Source organism: Haliotis rubra, unplaced genomic scaffold (genome assembly GCF_003918875.1).
Source record: "Haliotis rubra isolate DU_JTF1 unplaced genomic scaffold, ASM391887v1 Scf754, whole genome shotgun sequence".
In the NCBI taxonomy this organism is placed as follows: domain Eukaryota; kingdom Metazoa; phylum Mollusca; class Gastropoda; order Lepetellida; family Haliotidae; genus Haliotis; species Haliotis rubra.
In genome coordinates, this window is record NW_025767473.1 from 435,473 (window position 1) to 458,118 (window position 22,646).

Below are 22,646 nucleotides of genomic sequence, written 5' to 3' on the forward strand. Positions count from 1 at the left end.
TCAAGCAAATGATGTACAATACTAGATGCAAGGTATATTTATATGCATGGTAAAGTTGAACAGTAAGTGATGATATTTACACAATTAATGAGGTAGATGTACAGGCTGGTGGATGTTTACACAAGGGGCCAATAGTTACACAAACATAGTAAGCTATAGGGGATTAGGGTGGGTGGGGGGGAAGCCAGTGATGTGACAGACAGGAGAACAATAGGATTAAGATTGCTTGGTGATGAGTTGGTTGTAGGCAGTGGGGATGTAATATCCTTGGTCTCTGTTCATGGCCGGTTGGAGTCTCTTGATGTGAATGGCTTCTGATCTTGAAGTGGGTGTGATTGCTGGTGAGTACATTGATGCTGTTCCATAGGATGTTGTGGTCTGGGTGAGCTTGGGTGTGGTCAGAGATGGCGGATTTAGAGTCTTTCTTCTTCACAGAGGCTTGATGTTCTTTGATTCTAACAGGGAGAATATCCATAGAACTCTCCTTGTTGTTCATCATACCACCTTCTAAATGCCACTTAAACAAGTTATCTTGAACGACATCCAACAAGATATTACTTTGGTGCTAAACGATCAGACCCGCTTTCGAACCAGACCAACCGATCCACAAAAGAAAGGGGTGTAATTCAACCACGTCCTCGAGGCTCATCACCCGAGCCACAAAGGAAAGGGGTGTAATTCAACCACGTCCTCGAGGCTCATCACCCGATCCACAAAGGAAAGGGTGTAATTCAACCACGTCCTCGAGGCTCATCACCCGAGCCACAAAGGAAAGGGGTGTAATTCAACCACGTCCTCGAGGCTCATCACCCGAGCCACAAAGGAAAGGGTGTAATTCAACCACGTCCTCGAGGCTCATCACCCGAGCCACAAAGGAAAGGGGTGTAATTCAACCACGTCCTCGAGGCTCATCACCCGAGCCACAAAGGAAAGGGGTGTAATTCAACCACGTCCTCGAGGCTCATCACCCGAGCCACAATGGAAAGGGCTTAGTTCACCCACGTACTGGAACCAGACCACCCGATCCACAAAGGAAAGGGATTTAGTTTAGCCATGACCTGGAACCTGACCACCCGATCCACAAGAGAGCTGGAAACATTTGCTGTGTATTAGACGACATTAGTCCTGAAGTATTATACGTGATAAGTTAGAATACGTTATACGTTAGAATTTAAACTCTTCAGAAAAAACGCACAGGCCAAAACGAAACAGGCTGTAAAATATAAGGTTTTATTTTCGCGCTATATACGTAAACATATTTAAGAATACATAACTCGAACATAGATGAATTGGTCTTAAGCAACCCACCAACCAATCGTCAATAAGTGACATTATTGATCTCTGAAATTCTTGGCAGGACATCCGGCGTTTGCCGCAAGAGAAACATTAACAAGCGTATTTCGTAGAGCGAGTGAGTATGGTTTTACGCCGCTTTAAGCAATATTCCAGCAATATCACGACAGGGAACTCCAGATATGAGCTTCATAAACTATACCCATGTGGGGAATCGAACTCAGGTCTTCGGCGTGACGGGCGAACGCTTATCCACTGGCCATGTATTTCGTAGACGAATGTGAGTGAGTGAGTGAGTTTAGTTTTACGCGGCACTCAGCAATATTATAACTATATGACGGCGGCAATAGCCCAGTCTAGACCAGACAATCCAGTGATCAATGCATGAACATCGACCTATGCAAATGAGATACGATGACATGTGTCAATGAAGCCAGCAAGCTAGTCGTCGCCTCTCGCGCAAGTCGCCTCTCACGACAGTCGTGGGTTGCTAAGATCAATTCTAACGCATTTTCACGGATACAGTTATACTACCATTTCTCTATTACGACGCAAAAACAATATGCAAATCAATCTGAAAGGCACTAGGTCAGTATGTTAAGGTTTCAGAATAAGCGTCTGGTCACGCCACATGCAAATTAGCAGTGTGTCGTGCGCAGTTTGGTAGAAAACGTGACATATAATCATGATTCGCGTTACATCTTCAAGTACTGTTTCGTGAGTATCAGCTCACGAGCATCGACAACTGTCCCCATAGGGACTGTTCCACATTTTGACAGCTTACCCCCTGCTAATACAGTTTAGAGTACATGTATACCTCAACGCGAGAACATCTGCTGACTGGGCGTCACGATCTTGACGGATTTTCATTTGTTGAGACGCAAGGGTAAATAAACACTTAGAACCGACTGTATTCATACACCCTCTTGCAGCGATATTTTTGTTGACACGAATAGTGCTGAATAACAGGCATGTGTTGAATTTCTTGCCGTCGTTTTTGTTTAGCTGCATGCACTGGCGACAGAAACTTTTCGACCCGCTTTGTAAACAGAAAAAAGGTTTTCCAGAACTTGTCTCTGAAGACACAAAATACGATTATCATTTTGAAACCGCTTTCAATGTTAGAAAATTTAAAGGGTTGTTTCTGGTCAATAAGGAGCACCTTGAAGTCCTCACGTCAATACCCTCCGCATCTACATAAATATGTTGGCTGATTAGTTCTTTCTCGTTCGTGTTATCAATCGAGCACCTTGAAGTCTCCACGTCAATACCCTAATCGCCATGTACATAAACGGAACACATCAACAATAAAACACTATTTGTTCTTCAAAACCAAATCACGTTCGAATATGATATTTTTCATTATAAGTTGTTCACGAGGGGGGCATGGGCTGATTTCCCTTTGTGTTTGTTTATGTTCCCTGAGCTCGTTGGGGGCGGTGGAGTAGCCTAGTGGTTAAAGCTTTCGCTCGTCACGCCGAAGACCCGGGTTCGATTCCCCACATGGGTACAATATGTGAAGCCCATTTCTGGTGTGTCCACGCCGTGATATTGCTGGAATATTGCTAAAAGTGGCGTAAAACCAAACTTTGTGTGCTGGCGACTAGGTGTCTGACTCTGCGGGTGTGGGTTCGAATCGAAGATCCTGGTTACAATTTGTATTCAGCGACCCATGCTTTTCGTAAGAAGCGATTGATGGGATCAGGTAGTCAGACTCGATGACTTGGTTGACACCTGTCATCGTATCTCAATATGCAAAGATCGATGCTCATGCTGTTGATCAGTGGATTGTATGGTTCAGACTCGATTATGTACAGACCGCTGTTACATAGCTGGAATATTGCTGAGTGCAGCGTTGAACCAAAAAACCCAACAAAACAAAACAATGATATGACGAAAAGTCTTCAATGCCTCGTTATGGTTTTGGCTTAAGATTTGGTGAAAATGAGGATCCGGCGTTTTTGACATGTCATGTTGAATTTGACTGGACTATCGCTGCTGATGCAAATAACGAAAAGTGATGAACCTTCTCATACATAATCCAAATGAATGTAAAATGCATTCCGGTCTAACACAATCAAATACACATCTACCGTGTTTTTACGGATGTGTGGAACCGTTTAGAGATCCAAAGACGATTCCATTTGAGAGGGGCATACAGAAGTGACACAAATGAAGGTGAAAAATTGATGGATGTCAGTTTTTATTATACTCTTTAGAAGAATAGAGGAACTTCATTTGTAATCTACGACTGAAAAAACTGGGAGATATATCGGAGTCAGTCAATGTTGATATGATAATAATGAATGTTTTGAGAGTGCATCACCACTTGCACTTCCTTACCGACCATAGTTGTTTGTACAGTAATTGCTCTTGAAAGATGATTGGTGAGGTGAGGTGAAATTGGGTTTAACGTCGTATTTGAGAATATTTCGCTCATATGACGACGTGCATGCGTGTGTATGTGTATGTGCGGCTGCTTGTACTAGCCCAGACTTCAGCTGGTTTTATAGTGCTAGCCCACTGAGATACCATGCCGCAGTGAAGCATGAATACCCCACTCATACACATTATACTGACTCCGAGCCGACCAGTCCTTGTTGTACCCATTAATGCCGAGCGCCAGGCGTCTTTTGGTATGACGCGGTCGGGGATCCAACCCACGAGCTTCCGCTCTCCGGGCGGACGCTCTAACCACTACACCATGGAGGCGGTTTGAAAGAAAATTGGTGTTTGACGGGTGTTTCCGTAATAGCGGAATACAAGAGCGTTTTTTAGGTGTTTATTGCTATTTTACAAACATTTTGTTCAATTTCAATCATGGAAGGTGACTTTAGAATGTCTTTACTCCTATGAAAAAACCCCAAACGTTTGCGTTAGTATTCTCCATGAACTGCATCAGTATCAAAGGTGTAGGACGTTAGCCAAGTTGGTTTAATCAGTAAGTGAGTGAGTGAGTTCAGTTTAACGCCGCTTTGGGCAATATTCCAACAATATCACGGCGGGGGACACCAGAAATGGGCTTCATATATTGTACCCATGTCGGGAATCGAACCCGGTCTTTCGCGTGACGAGCGAACACTTTAACCACTAGGCTACCCACCTCCCTTTCCTCATGTAGCACAAACACTTGTTATTACAAACAGCTTTATAGATGTTTATTCATTACAGGGGAAATGTCTCATCATGCACACTTGACGTCTTGTGGCTGAAGTTCGTCCACCTCGGCACACTGGACGCGGTCAATGGGGTTCTCCCTGTTTTTCGGGTCACCACAGTAGCCGTTCTTGAAACGCTGTAAACAGGAGAATGAGGGAAATGGACATCAATTGCCATTGGGAAGTATAAATGTAGGATAGGTCATGTGAACAATATCGCTCTAACAACCCACAAGTGCTCACCAGCAGCCAATATTACTTCTTTCTACAACGGTAGGATAGGTCATAACAACAACTTGAATACGCCAATATTACTTCTTTCTAACAACAACTTGAATACGCCAATATTACTTCTTTCTAACAACAACTTGAATACGCCAATATTACTTCTTTCTAACAACAACTTGAATACGCCAATATTACTTCTTTCTAACAACAACTTGAATTACGCCAATATTATTACTTCTTTCTAACAACAAATTGAATACGCCAATATTACTTTTCTAACAACAACTTACTTACGCCAATACTTCTTGAATTTTCTAACAACAACTTGAATACGGCAATACTTCTTTCTAACAACAACTCTGATTACGCCAATATTTTCTTTCAACAACTTGAATATGCCAATATTACTTCTTTCTAACAACAACTTGAATGGTTCTTTCTAACAGCAATATGCCAATATTACTTCTTTCTGAGTTCTTCTAACTTACAAACTTCAATACGCCAATATTAGTTCTTTCAGACTTTAACTTAATTATGGCAATATCAGTTCATTCTGACGAATTATGGTAAGGTGTTCGCGAATAGTACATAATATCTTCGTTAGAGATGTATTCTCAATATCAACCTTCGATATATCCGGACTTGACTGTTCATAGACTTACCACGTATTGCATTGACAGGAAGGCGTCACTGGACATATCTGAAACAGAGAAAAGAAAGAAAGTGAATGTTGTTTCGAATTGCAAATTAAACCACTTGCTTTAATCCTCCTCATCATAAACAGGGTATTAAAACCATAAGGAGCGACTGATGGCGTCGGGGCGAGATGATAGACACTCAGACAGATCCAGAGAATTGTTTCCATCCGAGCCTAATTATACCGTGTTTGTTCTCAGCAATATTCCAGCTATATGACGGCGATTTGTAAATAGTTTGGACCAGACAATCTTGTGATTGACATTAGGGACATCGATCTACGCAATTTGGATTCGATGACATGTTTCAAGTAAGTCTCCTTTACAACAGTCACTGAAGACCCATTCTAACCCAGATCTTCACGGGTCTTTAGTCTAAACGTGAAACAAAAAATAGCTTAAACAAACAAAAAGAACTTCATGAGTTCAGTTATACTGTGACCCATCTAGTTACAAATGACTCCGTGATTCTCAGACTGTACACCAGTTACCACCAGTTAAAACCACTGAACCACAAATTAAAAACGCTATATCTTACTGAAGCTACTGAAGTCTCCTGCTCCGCCGCTGCTGAACAAGGCGCTGACGAAGCGAGCGTACTCCCCGGAGTAACCGTACCTGCACGTCCACCGTGTTAAGAACTCCCACTTTTGTGTGGTGCAAAGGTCATCTGTAGGTTAAATTGAAACAATTGATACATCATCATCATCTCTACCACCACCACCACCACCAAAATAGTCGTCAACTTCTTTGTCTACGTTGTCTTCCTCTTCCTTTTCTTCGTCTTCTTCTTCGTCGTCATCACCATCGTCGTTATCGTCGTCATCATCCCCATCGCCCCCCCATCATCATCACAATCCTTATCACCACCACCACCGTCGTCGTCGTCGTCGTCATCATCATCATCATCATCATCATCATCCCCCCATCGTCATCATTACCATCATTTTCGCCACCATCATCGTCGTCGTCATCATGATCATCATCAATCTGATTCCAACAATATCACGGCGGGAAACACCAGAAATGGGCTATATATTTTCGCCATTTTTTCTGAGTAGACTTAATTGTATAGCGATCTTAGCCCCTTTACTGGTTATCAAGCAGTCGATCGCTAAAAAACTCACCGTCATAGTTGTAGTAGAGCATATCAAAGCCGATGTCTTTGCCGTCCACTCTGCCGTCGCCGTTGACGTCGTTGTCCAGCAAAGCAGCACAGAACTTCCCTAACATCTGTTCAGGAGGGTTGCAGTGGTTAAACATGTTGAACCAGTACCTTCAACAGTGGGTGAGTGGGTGAGTGGGTGAGTGGGTGAGTGGGTGAGTGGGTGAGTGAGTGAGTGAGTGAGTGAGTGAGTGGGTGGGTTGGTGGGTGGATTCATTGAGTGAGTGAGTGGGTGGATTCATTGAGTGAGTGAGTGAGTGAGTGGGTGGATTCATTGAGTGAGTGAGTGGATGGGTGAGTGGGTTGGTTGAGTGAGTGAGTGAGTGAGTGGAAGGGTGGGTGGGTTGGTTGGTTGAGTCAGTGAGTGAATTTGAGTGAGTGGGTGGGTGAGTAGGTGGGTGGCTTGGAGTGAGTGAGTGGGTGAGTGGGTGAGGTGAGGTGAGTGAGTGAGTGGTGAGTGGGTGGGTGGATGGATTCATTGAGTGGTGAGTGAGTGAGTGGGTGGATTCATTGAGTGAGTGAGTGAGTGAGGTGGATGGGTGGGTGGGTTGGTTGGTGAGTGAGTGAGTGAGTGAGAGTGAAGGGTGGGTGGGTTGGTTGGTTGAGTCAGTGAGTGAATTTGAGTGAGTGGGTGGGTGAGTAGGTGGGTGGGTTGAGTGAGGAGGAGTGAGTGAGTGAGTGATCGTTCTCAACAGGAGTCCAGCTTTACTGACCAGCCAACCCAGTGACTGATATTATGAGCAAAGATTGAAGACAGACAATCCAGACCACCCGATCGGCTTAGCCTCTTTTACTACCCGATTGCAGTAACCATATGTCTTGGGCCTGTTCTAACCCCCGACCCTGGGATGTCTGGTGTAGCGATGCTAGAAGCATGATAAGATCTTAATCAGAAGTTTTCACATATCAGATTGTACGGCTTGGACAAATATCTTGTCATACCCAGAAAAACCGCAGGTCCCACAGATGAGGAGGGTGAACACGGTGAGTTGGAGAGCAATCATCCTGCAAACAAACCAGACTGAGTGATGTCATGACCTACCAATTTGTAATCATTTGTCACGATCTGCGAATATGTGTTACTGCGCATGCGACATGCAGCAAAGTAGTGGTCGATAAGACGAATCTGTAAAAACACTGGAGCAGACGTTTCATAAACCTTCGTATTGTCAAACACTGGCGAATCCTATGAAGCTACTTACCCACGGGATGTTAGACAGATTTATTTTTTTATAATTATTTACATTCTAATATATTTTTGATGTTGCCACACTATAGGTTGGAATGAGAACGCTATTTGAATCCTATAGAGCATGGTCAGTCAAATGTGTGAAAAAAAAACAGCATAAAACCTTACTACATCAATTAAAAAATATTAACAAGCAGTATCCCCACTTAACGTATATTCCTTAAAAAAGTAGGGGAACCTGAAATTTCAATTTGGACAGGAAACATAAGCGTTAAGAAACATAGGATACATATGCACAACGCAGTAGTCCCATTCACGTGCATGGGGTGTCATTCTTGATTGTGAAGGTCGATAAATCACTGTAGATCATTAATTTTGACAATCATCTTGCATCACACAGTTGTTAGTGTTTGTTTCTAGCCGATTTGTTTTATTGAAAAAATGAAAATCGTACACATGCAAATTTCACGCCATAAACCAATCATCTTTCAAGAGCGAGTACTGTACAAACAACTATGGTCAGGTGGTGATTCCCTCTCAAAACATTTCATTATTATCATGTCAACATTGATTTCTCCGATATATCCCCAATGTTTTCAATCGTAAGTTAAAAAATGAAGTTATATAAACGGGCTCAACCAACAGTTAAAGGATCATTAATCGCATTTCAACAATCAAAATGCATTAATCTCTTGGACAAAATCTTATACGTAATAATTAAGTCTAATCAAATTACGTGTATATATGTAGGTCTTTTGTCCAAAGATGAACAACATAAAGATCCAGGTTAGAATTGGTCTTCAGCAACACATGCTTGTTGTAAGAGGGGACTATCGGGATCGGGTGGTCAGGTTCCTGACTTGGTTTGACACATGTCATTGTATTCCAACCGTGTAGATCGATGGTCAAGATGTTGATCACTTGATTGTCTGGTCCAGACTCAATTATCTACAGACCGCCGCCATATAGCTGGAATATTGCAGAGTGCGACGTTAAGCAACAGACAAAAAAACCCAACTAAAGCACCAAGCAGGCACCATTTTAACTTGCTTTCCATCCCTCAGAGCCAATGGTGTTAACCCAACCGTCAAGAAGTGAGTGAGTGAGTTATTATTTAACGTCATATCGGCAATATTTCAGCCATATCGTGACGAGAACACTTGACATTGAAATAGAATATATATAGAGATTATAAAACCTGCCGACAAAGGACAGTAAACCAACTAGAGTATCACAGATATGTAAGTAAAACTAGTAATTGAATCTAAAACATTTTAACTATAGGGGACAACACAATATAAAAATAGGCTATAGATCACCAACAACTGAAGTTAGATCACCATACTACAACCGTCAAGTAAATACCCGCAGTAAAGAGCACAACACCTCAACAGCCTTGGTAGACAGCAAATGAGCGCGATCACCAAACAAGATCCCTCAGTCACTTAATCGAGTTCGACAAAGTTGAAATCCTAGCCACCATGAATCAGGATTTCACGAAAAGAAATTGTTTGGAAGCCATCGGAATTAGTACAAACCTTTGATCAACAAGACAGAAGGGTACTAGTGGTGGTGTGTGATCCTGTGCATAGAGCTCAGGTAAAAAAAATATGTTGAAGTAAAGCAACGTTGAGAGCGGTCAGTACTTGGATGGATGACCATGTTTGGCAGCTTGGCTCCTAAGAGTTTCTGGGACATCACTCCTGCCCCACAACGAAGCACATGTGATACATGTGAGTTTGTTCAAAGTTGCCTCTGTTCACCAAGCAGAAAATGGGTACCCGGTGGGATAAGTCATTTAAGACTATTAACCTTCTAGCACCTCAGATTGTTAGTGCTATGAGCATTTTACAAATGAACGGAGTTTAGCGCATTATAAACGCATATTATTATTACATACCATCTGTCTACAAAGTCCTAATAAGGCCTTAAAATGTATCTATTTGCACCATATCAGCTTGGTTTAACTACTCAGCTCCTCCTGCTGCTGCCTGGCCCCGGGCTATGGGTTGTTGTACTTACTCCCCACCCGGCCTCATCCAATTATGTGCCACTTGTTATTCAATTGCATGCTGTTGTTTATGTTAATCTGGTGTTTGTCACAACTTGCTATGTATATATACTTCTCGTCACTTGATTGTCGTCACCCTCTGCTTGATAATAGTGTTAAAAATCTACGTTGCTCTATGCAATAAACAAGAAGTTGTTGTCCATAAAGTCGCCTGTGTCAAATATCACACACACACACACACACACACACGCACGCACGCACGCACGCACACACGAACGCACGCACACACACACACGTGAAGATAAAGCAATGAGTTCAAAAACGAAAAAGAACGAACCTGTTTGACTCCTCCGGCTTACGTTTACAGATCCGTCCTCGACTGTGCAGCGTCCCAGTTTGTAGTAAATGAAAGGCGTTTACTCAACTGAGGGTACCGTGGAGGGTATGCAGGTTTTTCAAACTGCTTTTAAAAACTTGTCTGGTGAGGACAACTATCGGGTAACTCGCAACCAAACTGTATTGTTTGACCGACATTCTGAAAGAATCTACGCCGAAACGTCGCTCTGTGCAATAACAAAAGTTGTCATTCATAAAGTTTAATGTTTCATTTAAGTAAAGAATATTTTGAAATATTCTGTGACTTTCAAGTGTCGGAAGATATAAAATACGTAAAACAAACATACATCGGTACCTGATTGTGTGAGTGCGCGTGCTTGTGGGTGTGTATGTGTGCTTGTATCTATGCGTGCGTGTGCGTACGTGGGTGCGTTTGTGCGTGTGTTCATAAATACGTGTTTGATACGTCAGTAATGTCTATAATGAAACAGACGACTTTATGGATAACAAATTCCTTTTTATTGCAAATATCAATCACAAGATTACATTGTTACCATTTGTTAAAATATTTTCAAGCAGTCGTAATATAAGCTAGACTACTGGTAAGAGTACCATGAAACAAAAAACAAATAAAAATCACGTGACGGCTCAGAGCCAATAGGTATAGACGTTATGTGTTATGTGTACATATAGAACAGTTTCGTCATGACATTTATAGGGGCGGTGGGGTAGCCCAGTGGTTAAAGCGTTCGCTCGTCACGCCGAAGACCCGGGTTCGATTCCCCACATGGGCACAATGTGTTAAGCCCATTTCTGGTGTCCCCCGCCGTGATATTGCTGGAATATTGCTAAAAGCGGCGTAAAACTAAACTCAGTCAGTCATGACATTTATCCTTCCAGGACTCTTGTTACAACCTTGTTGTCTCTTTGTTGTCATTGGGGCCATAGCTTTCGTTAGAACCCGCGAAGATCCAGGTTAGAATTGATCTTCAGAAATTCTTGCTTGTCGGGTGGTCAGGCTGGCTGACTTGGTTGACACATGTTATTGTGTCCCAATTGCGTAGATCGATGTTGATGCTGTTGATCACTGGATTACAGACCGACGCCATATAGCTGGAATATTGCTGAGTGCGGCGTAAAACTAAACTCACTCACACACTTTCGTTGGACGTAAACATCCGCTGGCACGCCCGCCTAAGGAGCACCGATAGACGTTTTGTAAATTTACAAAATAATAACCATAATTGCAAATGCTTCCTGCATGGCTGCAAGTTCTCTTCCTTTGTTTGAGTCTGCGTGTGTGTGATCTCATAGAACTTGGTTTTCCTTTATGATTTCATGGTTACATTTGTAGGGCTCCATGAAAGTATTTGACTGCGTGATGTGAAAATGTGTATTGAGTCTGTGTGTATGATGTCATGATTACACTTAGTAACTGCGTGATGTGAAATGTATGGAGTTGAGTCTGTGTGCATGAAAGTATTTGACTGCGTGATGTGAAAATGTGTATGAGAAGTGAGTCTGTGTGTATGATGTCATGATTACATTTGTAACTTAGATATTTGACTGCGTGATGTGAGAATGTGTATGAGTGAGTCTGTGTGTATGATGTCATGATTACATTTGTAACTTAGGTATTTGACTGCGTGATGTGAGAATGTGTATGAGTGAGTCTGTGTGTATGATGTCATGATTACATTTGTAACTTAGGTATTTGACTGCGTGATCTTGGTATTTAGTTATTTGATTGAATGCTCATGTTGCTTTTATTCTGTATGCCAGTATGTCTCGCTGGGTATATGAGAGACTGCACTGGTGTTTTCTAAATAAGTGCGTGCATGTGTTTGCCCGCGGTGAATGATTAAGTATGTGTTCTCTGTGGTTGTGCTTCAGGCACCCACATAGCCTATGTCGTTATACAAACATATGATCGTGTTTCACATTTGTGAACCATAAATAGCTATACAGGCAATGTCCCACTTTGACGGCAAATAATCCAAGCATTTAATTTTGCAGATTCGTACGCAGGTACGTGCCTATAGAGCCCCACTTTTGACGAGACTTGGGTTCGGTTTGGTGACGAAAGGTTCAACAAACACTGCAGAGTTTGCTCAAAGGAAACAAATCACCCGACCTGTGAAAGTAGCCCAATAGAACAGTGGAGGAGAATGCAGGTAGGTTGTTTTATTCACGACAGTCGAAAATTATGTGTGCGTAAAATCTTGATTTAAAGCTTTATCAAAGTATTATAAAACAAACAGCATAAAGCTTTATGGAATGCCAAATGTTGTATTTTGAGTTATTTTGTAATTGTTTTCCTGCTGTTGACTTTCTTTTGTTTAATTACAATGTTACTTATAAAGGTTTTAAAATTTTCGCGTGGATGTTTGTTATCATTCGTTACATTGATTAGGTAATAACATTGATATCATCATACATAATCCTAATTAATCCCTGTAGTTAATTTGGGATGTATAGTTCAAATGGGATGGAGTTCTTATGGGAGTAAACCACCAAGAATAGGTTGATAAGGATTCGGTAACTATTACAGGTATCGACTTTGGCTGTATCATCGTTTTGGCTTACGAAACAAGTCAACGTGTATATTACAATAACTGTTTTCAACGACGTCCGTTTTTTACTAAACGTCTTCAATGTTAAGGTTGGAAGTGTAATGGTACGAGAATGACATCACGCATCATGAGACAGCACACCTCATCTTTGTTAATTATATCTTGAATGACGTAGAGGCAGAGACCATTTCCCTTCCCTTCGTGCAAATGCAGAGGCGTAAAATGCCGGGGTACATGCTGCAATAGGCGTTTTATCCACTGGTTTGAAACACGAAATATAATGCAAATCAATATTTATGTGACATCCACCTATATCGTTGCAATAAAAGACCTTACGCACGATTACAAAGTTCTGAATCACATGGTTTCGATAGCTCGGTAGCTACATATCTTTTGAGACAGACAATAATGAAGATTTATACTCATCACAGTGGGCAGATTGTGACACTCACTGATTTGTTCGTTCAAAAGTCGACAGGGGTGGGGTATAGGGTAATAATAATTTTTATGAAACATAATGGCTGTACTGTTGTGGCCGGTTGTTCCTAAAGACCTGTCCTACACAGAACCTGTCTGGATGGAACCAGAATCTGTTGACATTTGGTTCAGCATCCAGAAGGTTATTACTGACTCTGCATTAACGCACATTGTGGTCACATCCGATGGTGACGTTGGCAGCTGAGTCCTTCTTTAAAGGGAGCAGAAGGATTTAAAGACTTCTTGTGTATTCACCACGGGTACCAGAAATCTGTGGAAGACACCTTTTGAATGATTGCCCATTCTTGGTGTATTCTGTGATCATGAATGACGTTGAGAAGACGGAGTCTAGTTCATTCTTGAAGACCACAACAGAAGTTTTTCTGTTCCTTTTAATATTACAGACTCATAATGTGAGGTGGCAATCATTGCTGAAGAGCGAGTGGTGAGTGAGTTTAGCTTTACACCGCACTCAGCAATATTCCAGCCATATGGCAGCGGTCTGTAAAATAATCGAGTCTGGACCAGACAATCCAGTGATCAACAACAAAGCATCAATCTACGCAATTGGGATACAATGACATGTGTCAGCCAAGTCAGCGAGCTTTACCACCCGATCCCTTTAGTCGCCTCTTACAACAAGCCGTGTAGGAAGATGTAGAAAATCTATAGCCTGTCCTCCAGGACTGGCAGGTCAAATTGTTACCAGTCTGCCAAAATCTAGCCTGTCCTCCAAATATAAAATAAAGACCTTCGGCAGTAAATATTCCAAAAGGTTATAATCATTATATATATGTCATTGGTTTGCTAAAATTGACCCGACATGAGGACGGACTAGATATTTTTAACCCGTCCTACACAAAATTCACCCGTCTCGGACGTTGGGACGGGTTATCTTCCCACACCTGCAACAAGCATCGGTTTCTGGTTTCTAATCCGGATCTTCACGGGTCATTGTTGAAGAATGGAAGAGCAGAAGTCGGACAAGCGTTTCACACATATGCTAAGCTGCTATAAATCATTCTATCGTCGCTTTAATATCATGAAATATCTGCCTGTGATTCTACCTGTTGCGGATGCATCTGGACCCACCATCTCCTTTCAAGACGATACCTGGATGTATCACTTTATCAAACTTTCAACTGTCAGAGCTTTACTTCGTTCGCCGAGTGCTTTGTCAAAACGGCATCAGTCACGCTTGCGCAGAAAAGCCTTATCAAATCAATGACTGGCCTTACGAGACTTTGTTCGAATCTCTTGTTCCATTATGTTGTATTTAGTTACTTCCGACATCACTAAACGAAACTCCTTGGACCACGTTCCATCGGCAAAGCACTGTCGAGACATGACCTTCTATGCTATTTCAGATTTGTCTCGGTGAAAACACGAATATCGTGTTTTATTATATCTTTGCATTCGGGGATAAAATTAACTTAAGAATTAACCCTACTGTTTCAGATATTCCTGCCGCTACCGCCCTTACCAAATTACGATAGGTGCAGCGATTGTAGTTGATAATAGAACTAATACAAGCTGCACCACTAATGCTAGTTACTATAAGCGTATGATCAACGTCGTCAAGAGCATTCACAGCTCTATATGATACTCTAGAGTCGTGAATCACGTCCCTTTTCTAGTTGCTGTTATATTTCACATATTCGGTGTAAACGAGAAATCCATCGACTTTCCAAACTTTTTCAGATACTTTATGATTGTGTGGTATAATCCCATGTTATATGTTTCAATGGTTCTCCGCGCCAGTCTCTTTAGTTTCACCGACGTCAAGATGTCGGTCATTGCAAATATCAAAGGCAATTGAACGTGAGCCAATCAAAGATGCTAAAACAGTTTGTGAAACCTTACCAATACAATGAACATGGAATGCTATTTTCACTTAAAAGTAAACTTGGAGAACTTCAGGCCACCGCGAACTAAAGGTGGGTGAGTGAGTTTAATTTTACACCTCACTCAGAAATATTCCAGCTATATGGCGGTGGTATGGACCAGACAATCCAGTGATCAACAGCATGGACATCTATCTACGCTATTGGGATACGATGACATACGTCAACCAAGTCAGCGAGCCAGACCACCCGATCCTTTAGTCGCCTCTTACAATAACCACGGGTTACTGAAGATCAATTCTTCACGGGTACCACCAAGAACTATAATTTTGAAAATATTGCTACCAAGATTTTGGACAATACATTCTAATGGAATCTATATGCACTTGGCGTGCATCAGCTAAATGATTATAAATGATTATGAATGATTTCATGTACTCATCCAGTTTGACCCACGAGTATCCCAGTTTCAGTCTTCAGAACTGTGAAATGTGAAATTTGTCATTCAGCAACATCAAAAGGGACCTATCATTCAATATTCGGAGGTAGGAATGAGGGAATGGGGGCACTAAGATTGTTATGTACTATGCTATTGTAACTAAGGATTTAAATAATTACTGTCAAAGAAGAATACCTATTGTGTCAATTTTGTGGTTGTCTTTCCTAACTATTTCCACAAACCGGTATAATTAATTTTCCAAACAATTTTCAAGCTCCATTGACAATCCCCATCAAACAGAGACAAAAAACACAGGTTTGTTTCCCCTACAATATCCAATGATCACTACCTATTTACTGTGCGAATACCGGCTTTGCCAAATGATATGAAAGCTATAGGAATCGTCTGTATGGAAAGACAAGTGTTTGCGTGACGTGATGGGTATATGAAACATGAAAAGACAATGTTTAGAAAAGGAAACACTGAATATATGTTATTGGGGAGTGAAATCGTCCTTTCTAAATGGTCGATCCTATCTTTACGGCACACCGTCTGATCGTCTCTGCTATATCACATCGATCAATACGTCTCTGTGGCTCCTCCATGTCACTCATTAGATTAGGTTTACCCGAGTGCTTTTGATGCCACGCCATTAAAAACTTGAAGCGAGGGTCCCAGCTTTCTCTTACAGCTCTTTCAGCAATTACTGTGATGTTGTCGGCTCCCATTTCCTAAGTCAACCATGACCCGTTGCCATTCTGGTGTCGCCAGTGCATAGCTCAGAACTTGGAGACTGCTCTCACTCAGGGAGTTGATTGGCTGGAAAGAAGTTAACTTGTCACATGTATGAAAATATGAAATAGATCAGAAGAACGTTTTATAATATATCGAAGGATAATTCTGTAGCAGGGCATGGACTTTGCTCAGTTCTCATAGATAACAACTTGCTGACCGCGTGACCTCTTTAGTCATGTGGACAGAACCCGAAGGTCCGTTGTTCGAATCCAAACACGGGACTCCGGAAATCTATGGTCGCTGCATTGGAACTGAGCACGTTCATATTAAATTTGAACAAAATAAGTCAAAGGAAGTCTTTAGTAAAAGTGCCCTTAGTACCCTAAGGGGCATGCCTTGTGTTGACGGGGGAGTATGTAGCAGGGCGTGGAATCATCCCATGTGAACAAGGCGTCTGACTTTGGATCAGAAGATCCGTGGTTCGAATCCCTGCAAAAAGGACATTTTATGGCCGCTACAAGTTTACTTAGTAAACGTTCATGTAACTCAACTTATTACTTTTTTTGGCACTATGGGCCACAAAACAACATAACCAATGATTAACGCTCACCATTGGTTTCTGAGGACGATATTTTGGAAGGTCCTCTTGGTTCTTTTGACTGACAGTGGAGGCAATTTGTCACTAGGTGGCCTGTGTGATACCTTTGGCTGTAGAGGGTTGTGTTTTGTGTCTCACTGACAGAAGCTGCCAACGATTATCGTTTTCCTCTTGCGGTTTGAAATCCTTATTCTGGGTAAGCCTGAGGCACATTATTTGCAATATTCTATCGGTTGTTTTGACGTTAAGCCTTCCTGAGATCAGTTTGGCGTCGCCGTATGGGACCGAGGGCGGGGAGGCAGATGTCAGGAAGAACTGGTGCAGTACCTTCCCGCTGTACTTGTACCTCTCTGTAAGTTTTCTTTTTTCGATGGTGTGCGCCCATCACTACTACTAGCTATAGGGCTGCTGCTGCCATTAGCATCCCCTGTGTTACTGGACATGGGAGACATAGTTACTTCTTTTTGTAGAGACGGTTTCACGACCACGGCTTTTATCGCTGGAACTCGGCGTCAAAGATACACATGAAGGGGACCCCCTTGTTCAGCTGACACTCTACACTATGTGCAGGGGTTTATCAAGGGGCAGAAGTATGTGCGACCAAAGCTGCAGTCACATGTTTGTATTGTTGACTGCTGCATCGTCTTCATCTGTGTGATATCACAACGATACCCATCGTGCAGAAGTCTCCCCAGCAGCAGAGTCTGTCGGTAGAAGTGGGATAATTTGAATCAGATCTGACATTCGGTTCTTCTTGATTATTTTTGATCTTTAACACTAGGGTTGATATCGTCTCTCTCCTGGCTCTGAGTCTGCTTATTGGGGTTTGTTGTGTCATCCAATTGGTAATCTGCATAAAGTGAACCTCATGGTGCTTATCAGAACCAATTTTAATCCAGTATGCCATATGGCACGCCCGTCATAAAACCCATTCTCTTTATTTTCGTCTCCACACGAGTTTTTCTTCAGATGTTGCTGAGAATTGAAATGTAAGATTTTTTCATTTCCCGTTTATCAACCTGTTGTATGTTACCAAGAAAATGATATCCTGATGCGCTCGTCCCGTAAACACGTCGATGTCGGGCGATCTACTTTGTTTGATCTCCTTGGAATCCTTTTTTTACGTCTGCTTCTGACTAGAGAGCTAACATTGGGCGATTCCACCACTTCAACAGTCCATACACTTACAATGGAATCCTGCAGCTCTCGATGAAATATCAAAATCTTGCATTTGTTGAGTTCATTTCTTTGCAACATTACACATCGTATTAATCTCTCATCTCACTCACCCTGGGCGGACAAAGTGTAGCTTTAGCAACTGCAAAGATAAAATAGATATGTTCCATGTATATGTTTATTTGCATTGCTATCATATTTTAGTAGAGTGGTAGTGACTGAGTTTTACACTCCACTTAAAGTAATATTCCAGCAATATCACGGCAGGGGGACACCAGAAATTTGTTTCACATTGTGCTCATGTGGCCCGAATCAGACGAAGGGTCTTCGGCGTGACGGGCAAATGCTTTATCCACTAGGCTACTCCATATCCACCCATATTCAGGGAAACTTACTAGTACAATGATGGATTTCGGAATGAAGACTTTAGAAATGCCTTAGACAACTAGATGCTGAAATGCAGAGATTTTCTAATATTTCTCATTTTAAATTATATTTCCTATCTCAGGTTGACAAAAATAACAAGAAAGGAAATTCTAAAATTAACCCGATAAATTAAAGGAACAAATGCAAAGAAACAACATAAAATTCTTCGAAGCATTTGGTGCTCTGTAGGGTTTTCCTTATCACATACACCTGGTTTTACCGGTAGTTCTATAGACATTGTCACAGATGCATTCTTTACCATGGTCACCCGCCGACACACCTTGGGCCCATTTTCAGCGTTCAGCCATTTAACTTCCCGCACCGTCCGATTCCTTGCCCTCTATGGGCAGTTGAACTATTGTGGGTTTGTTGGGAGCTCTAATCAACTGCATATCGGACGGACAGGATATCAGATAGAGCGTATATTCCCTCAAAACTTCCCGGATCACTGCGGCCTGTACCTACATTCCAATCGGTTCATGCTTGTGGCTGAATCTGGAGAAAGTATCCATACGTTATAATACCTGATTGAGTTTGAGGTCTATGTTCTTTTAGCAATATTCCAGCAATATCAGGGCGGTGGACACCAAATGGGCTTCACACAATGTACTATAATACCCGAGAAGGAAGGGCATTTATTATGTCCATCTTCATAACCACATAGCACATAATTTTACGATTCACCTTTGTCCACACTTTCCCGCACCTGGAGTTTAGAAATTGGTCATCAACAACCCACGATTGTCGTAAGAGGCGACTAACGCGTTCGGGTGGTCCAGGTCGCTGACTTGTCTAATGCATGTCATGATGTCCCAATTGCAAAGATGGCTCACGATGTCAGTCACTGGATTGTCGGAAACATGCTCGATTATTTACGCTGCAATATTGCTGGACTATTGCTGGAGTGCTGCACAAAGAAACTTTATCTTTTCATTAAATGTGGTCTTAATGTTCCAGTAGGTTTAAGTTTTATTAATATATAATATAGTTATAGCCATTCACTGATTTTGTTTATGTTGGTACCTGGAGGAAATTGTCATTTTCTGTGTCCACTGCCCATCTGGTACTTCCACGAATTCTTTGATCTTTGCTTGATACGAATGTGTATCCTCTTGGTGTGATATTGATCACCTCTGCCCGCTTCTCAGCATATACCACAAAGTAATGTAAATTCTCCTTGAAAGCTTACAAGATCATCCTGCAGGAAAAGAAAACAGAATCAGAACAGGTATGAAATATGTGTACCAAACAAATTTGATTACATTTCTTTACATCATGTATCAATATTTTAAAACCAATAAAGTTTTATGAAAGGCATCTGTTTGCAATTATCATCAGATTATTTATATAGTATGACCAGAAATTATTGAGAATTTTAGGAATATGTTTAATTGGATTTCTAGTTTAAACAACCTTGACCAGCTATCAAGTGCTTGGTTTCATTCAAGAAACAACTCCGTTAATCCATTAGTTTGTGAAGAGTTATCCCCCTTTCTTTTACTTGCTAGCAGACGACATTTTCAGTGATCCTCAGTATGGATGATTTAGAAGAGGAAGTTGATTTTAGAGTATTATAACAAGGACATCAGATCAGCTAAAGTTATTTCAAGTAGAACAGGCATCCCTTTGTCCACTGTTTATCATGTTTTGAAAAATATTGCAAATGGATATATATGAGCCACCAAGGGAGGCAGGAAGGCCCAGAAAATTGACTGTCGGTGACAGGAGGCGGCAATTATTCTTGTTTCTAAAACAAACAGAAGGAGTTTAGAAACTTAATGGCTGGATATGATATGATTGATTGAGAGACAAATTAGAACTGGCTGCATGCAATGGAGTTGGCAGAAAAGTCGAGGCATTCCATCACCGATCATGGAAACCTGAACGAAAGGGCGAAGGTTGAACTGAATGCTTACAGCATAGAAATTTTAACTGGGACAATGTGATTTTCTCAGATGAAAGTTGTGTGTGGCTGATTCCTAATACACTGAAATTCTGGACCAAACAAACTGAAAAACCTTTGTATCAGCGCCGAAAGTACAGTCGAAATTTAACGTGTGGGGTGTCCTATCTGTGTTAGGGGCAACGCCCCTCTGTATTGAAGGGAATATGAACAGTGAGTGGTACACAGATATTCTCGAGGACATTACTTCCATCTGCTCACGTGTTCTATGGAAATGTTTTGGATGTTCCAGCAGGACAACGACCCAAAACATCGTTCAAAGCATTCACATGCCTGGTTTCGGACCCAAAAAATGACATTATTAGATTGGCCAAGCTATAACCCTGACCTTAATCCAATAGAAAATGTTTGGGAACTTATGAAGGAACGTGTCAATAAGAAACCTCTGACAAATATTGCTGAAATGAAAGAAGAGGTGGTCCTATATTGGGAGAGCATCTTCTTCTAACTTCTTTGATCAGTAGTATGCCCCGCCGCATTGAAGCCTGCATTGCTGCCCATGGTGACTTGACAAAATACTAACTGTTCACCTGTCTTTGAATCTGGAGTTATGTTCTGCTAATATTCACATTTAATACATGAGTAATGGAGTAGAAAAAATATTTTTTTTACAATCTTTAAATTCTCAATAATTTCTGGTTGTCTTCGTATTGTATATGCGTTGTTTTACCTCATAACCAGATTCATTGGGATGTCCACGTTTCCCACTTTGGAGAAGACCAGAAATTACAACAGATCTCTTTTATCTAGCATTTGTGGGTGGAAGGTGTAGGGGCAATTGTATCTTGTATGGTGTGTTGTCTACCGGAGGAAAACCGTTCCCCAACACCCTGTACAGGTCACTGACCATCATGTGACTATCGGTCAGGACCAACTCATCAAGCATCTCTGTCCTTTCTTCTGCACATACGGGCTCAACATGGCGGGTGACGTCAGCAGCTCCTGTGGGTACTTTCAGAACTATTCCTTCCCCAGATCCTGATCCTGAAGGGTGAGTAAGTGGAAGAGTTTAGTTTTCACGTACGCACTCAGCAATATTACAGATTATATGGCGTTGGTCTGTAAATATTGCTTATTGTAAGTGGTGGCTAACGGAATCAGGTGGTCAGGAACGCTGACTTGACTGACATGTGTCATCGTATCACTCAGTTACGCAGATCGGTACTTATGTTTGTTAATTGCTGTATTGTCTGGTTCAGATTTACAGACCACCGTCCACATAGCTGGATATTGCCCAGGCGGCTTTAAGCAACAAACAAATATTCCATGGGTTGGGAAACTGCATGCTCGGTATCCTGATCAAGATAAATGTAAGAGTGGTAATTCCAGGTATTACCTGTAATGATGTAGCATGGCTTCTTGTTTTCTTCTCCTCCTTGTTTTCTTCTTCTCCTTGTTTTCTTCTTCATCTTCTTCTCCGCGATCTGCTACTGTGTGGTAGCTAAGATCGAAGTCGTGTTTTCTGTTCTACCCCCATCTCTGATGCTAGAGTTATCGTTGTTGTTTTGGACCATGGTTCGCCCTTCCTCACTGTTCTCCTCGATCTCCTCATCAACCTCTTCCTCCACCAACTCGTCACCCGTGCTGTCTTCAAAGTCGTCAGTGTAACCACTGGATACAGAACCTTCAGGGTAGGTAAAAGTACGTTTAGAACGAATGCGCTTGTAACGAAAGACAGGTGTAACGAAGTGTTTAATTTCGGCCAATTTCTGTATATTTTAGTCGAAACGAAGTATACGAAACAACAGTTTTAACGAACTACGATTAGTGGTCACTTTCAGTTAGTTATTACCATAGTTTATGTTTATTTCAGTGAACAGCAGAGCCATCACAACATAGAAATGTGTATCTAGACATATGGCAATCTAGCGTATCACATATGACATGCAATAGATACAATATGTAAAGGTGTCTGACCACATGAAAACACATAGAAATCCCAGAGTGAGTGAGTTGCACTCAACAATATTCCAGCTATATAGCGGTGATCTGTAAATAATCGAGTCTGCACCAGACAATCCAAGTGATGAACAGCATGAGCATAGTTCTATACAATTTGGATACGATATCCCGCTAGTGGCCTCTTACGATAAGCATGGGTTACTGAGGACCAATTCTAACCCGGATCTACGGGTAGAAATCCCATAGGTTAAGATAGGACATTTTAGTCGAAAAGTAAACATTCCGGATTGTCCTCAGCTCTTTTTTCTTTGATTTTTCATTTGGACATGGTTCCGTAATGTATTGTTTCACAATGTTGTAATTCGATAGCATTGTTTCTGTTATGATTGATGAAAGTCCATAGCATTGTGTTTTGCCAATAATTAGTTGTCAAGAATG

At 41.6% G+C, this 22,646-nt stretch overlaps 1 protein-coding gene and 1 long non-coding RNA gene across 2 annotated transcripts; both read right to left on the reverse strand.

The window, feature by feature from the left end:
- Positions 1–4,434: 4,434 nt before the first annotated feature.
- LOC124260207 lies at positions 4,435–10,132 on the reverse strand. The gene is made up of 6 exons (XM_046694469.1): positions 10,077–10,132; positions 7,482–7,544; positions 6,502–6,650; positions 5,913–6,044; positions 5,342–5,379; positions 4,435–4,588 (listed from the first exon to the last, which is right to left on the reverse strand). The coding sequence occupies exons 2-6, from the start codon at positions 7,541–7,543 to the stop codon at positions 4,478–4,480; spliced, it is 492 nt and encodes a 163-aa protein (XP_046550425.1). The 5' UTR covers position 7,544; positions 10,077–10,132; the 3' UTR covers positions 4,435–4,477.
- Positions 10,133–15,643: 5,511 nt separating this feature from the next.
- LOC124260198 lies at positions 15,644–16,930 on the reverse strand. The gene is made up of 2 exons (XR_006894020.1): positions 16,754–16,930; positions 15,644–16,227 (listed from the first exon to the last, which is right to left on the reverse strand). It is a non-coding gene; the product is annotated as an uncharacterized LOC124260198 (long non-coding RNA).
- Between the last annotated feature and the right edge of the window lie 5,716 nt (positions 16,931–22,646).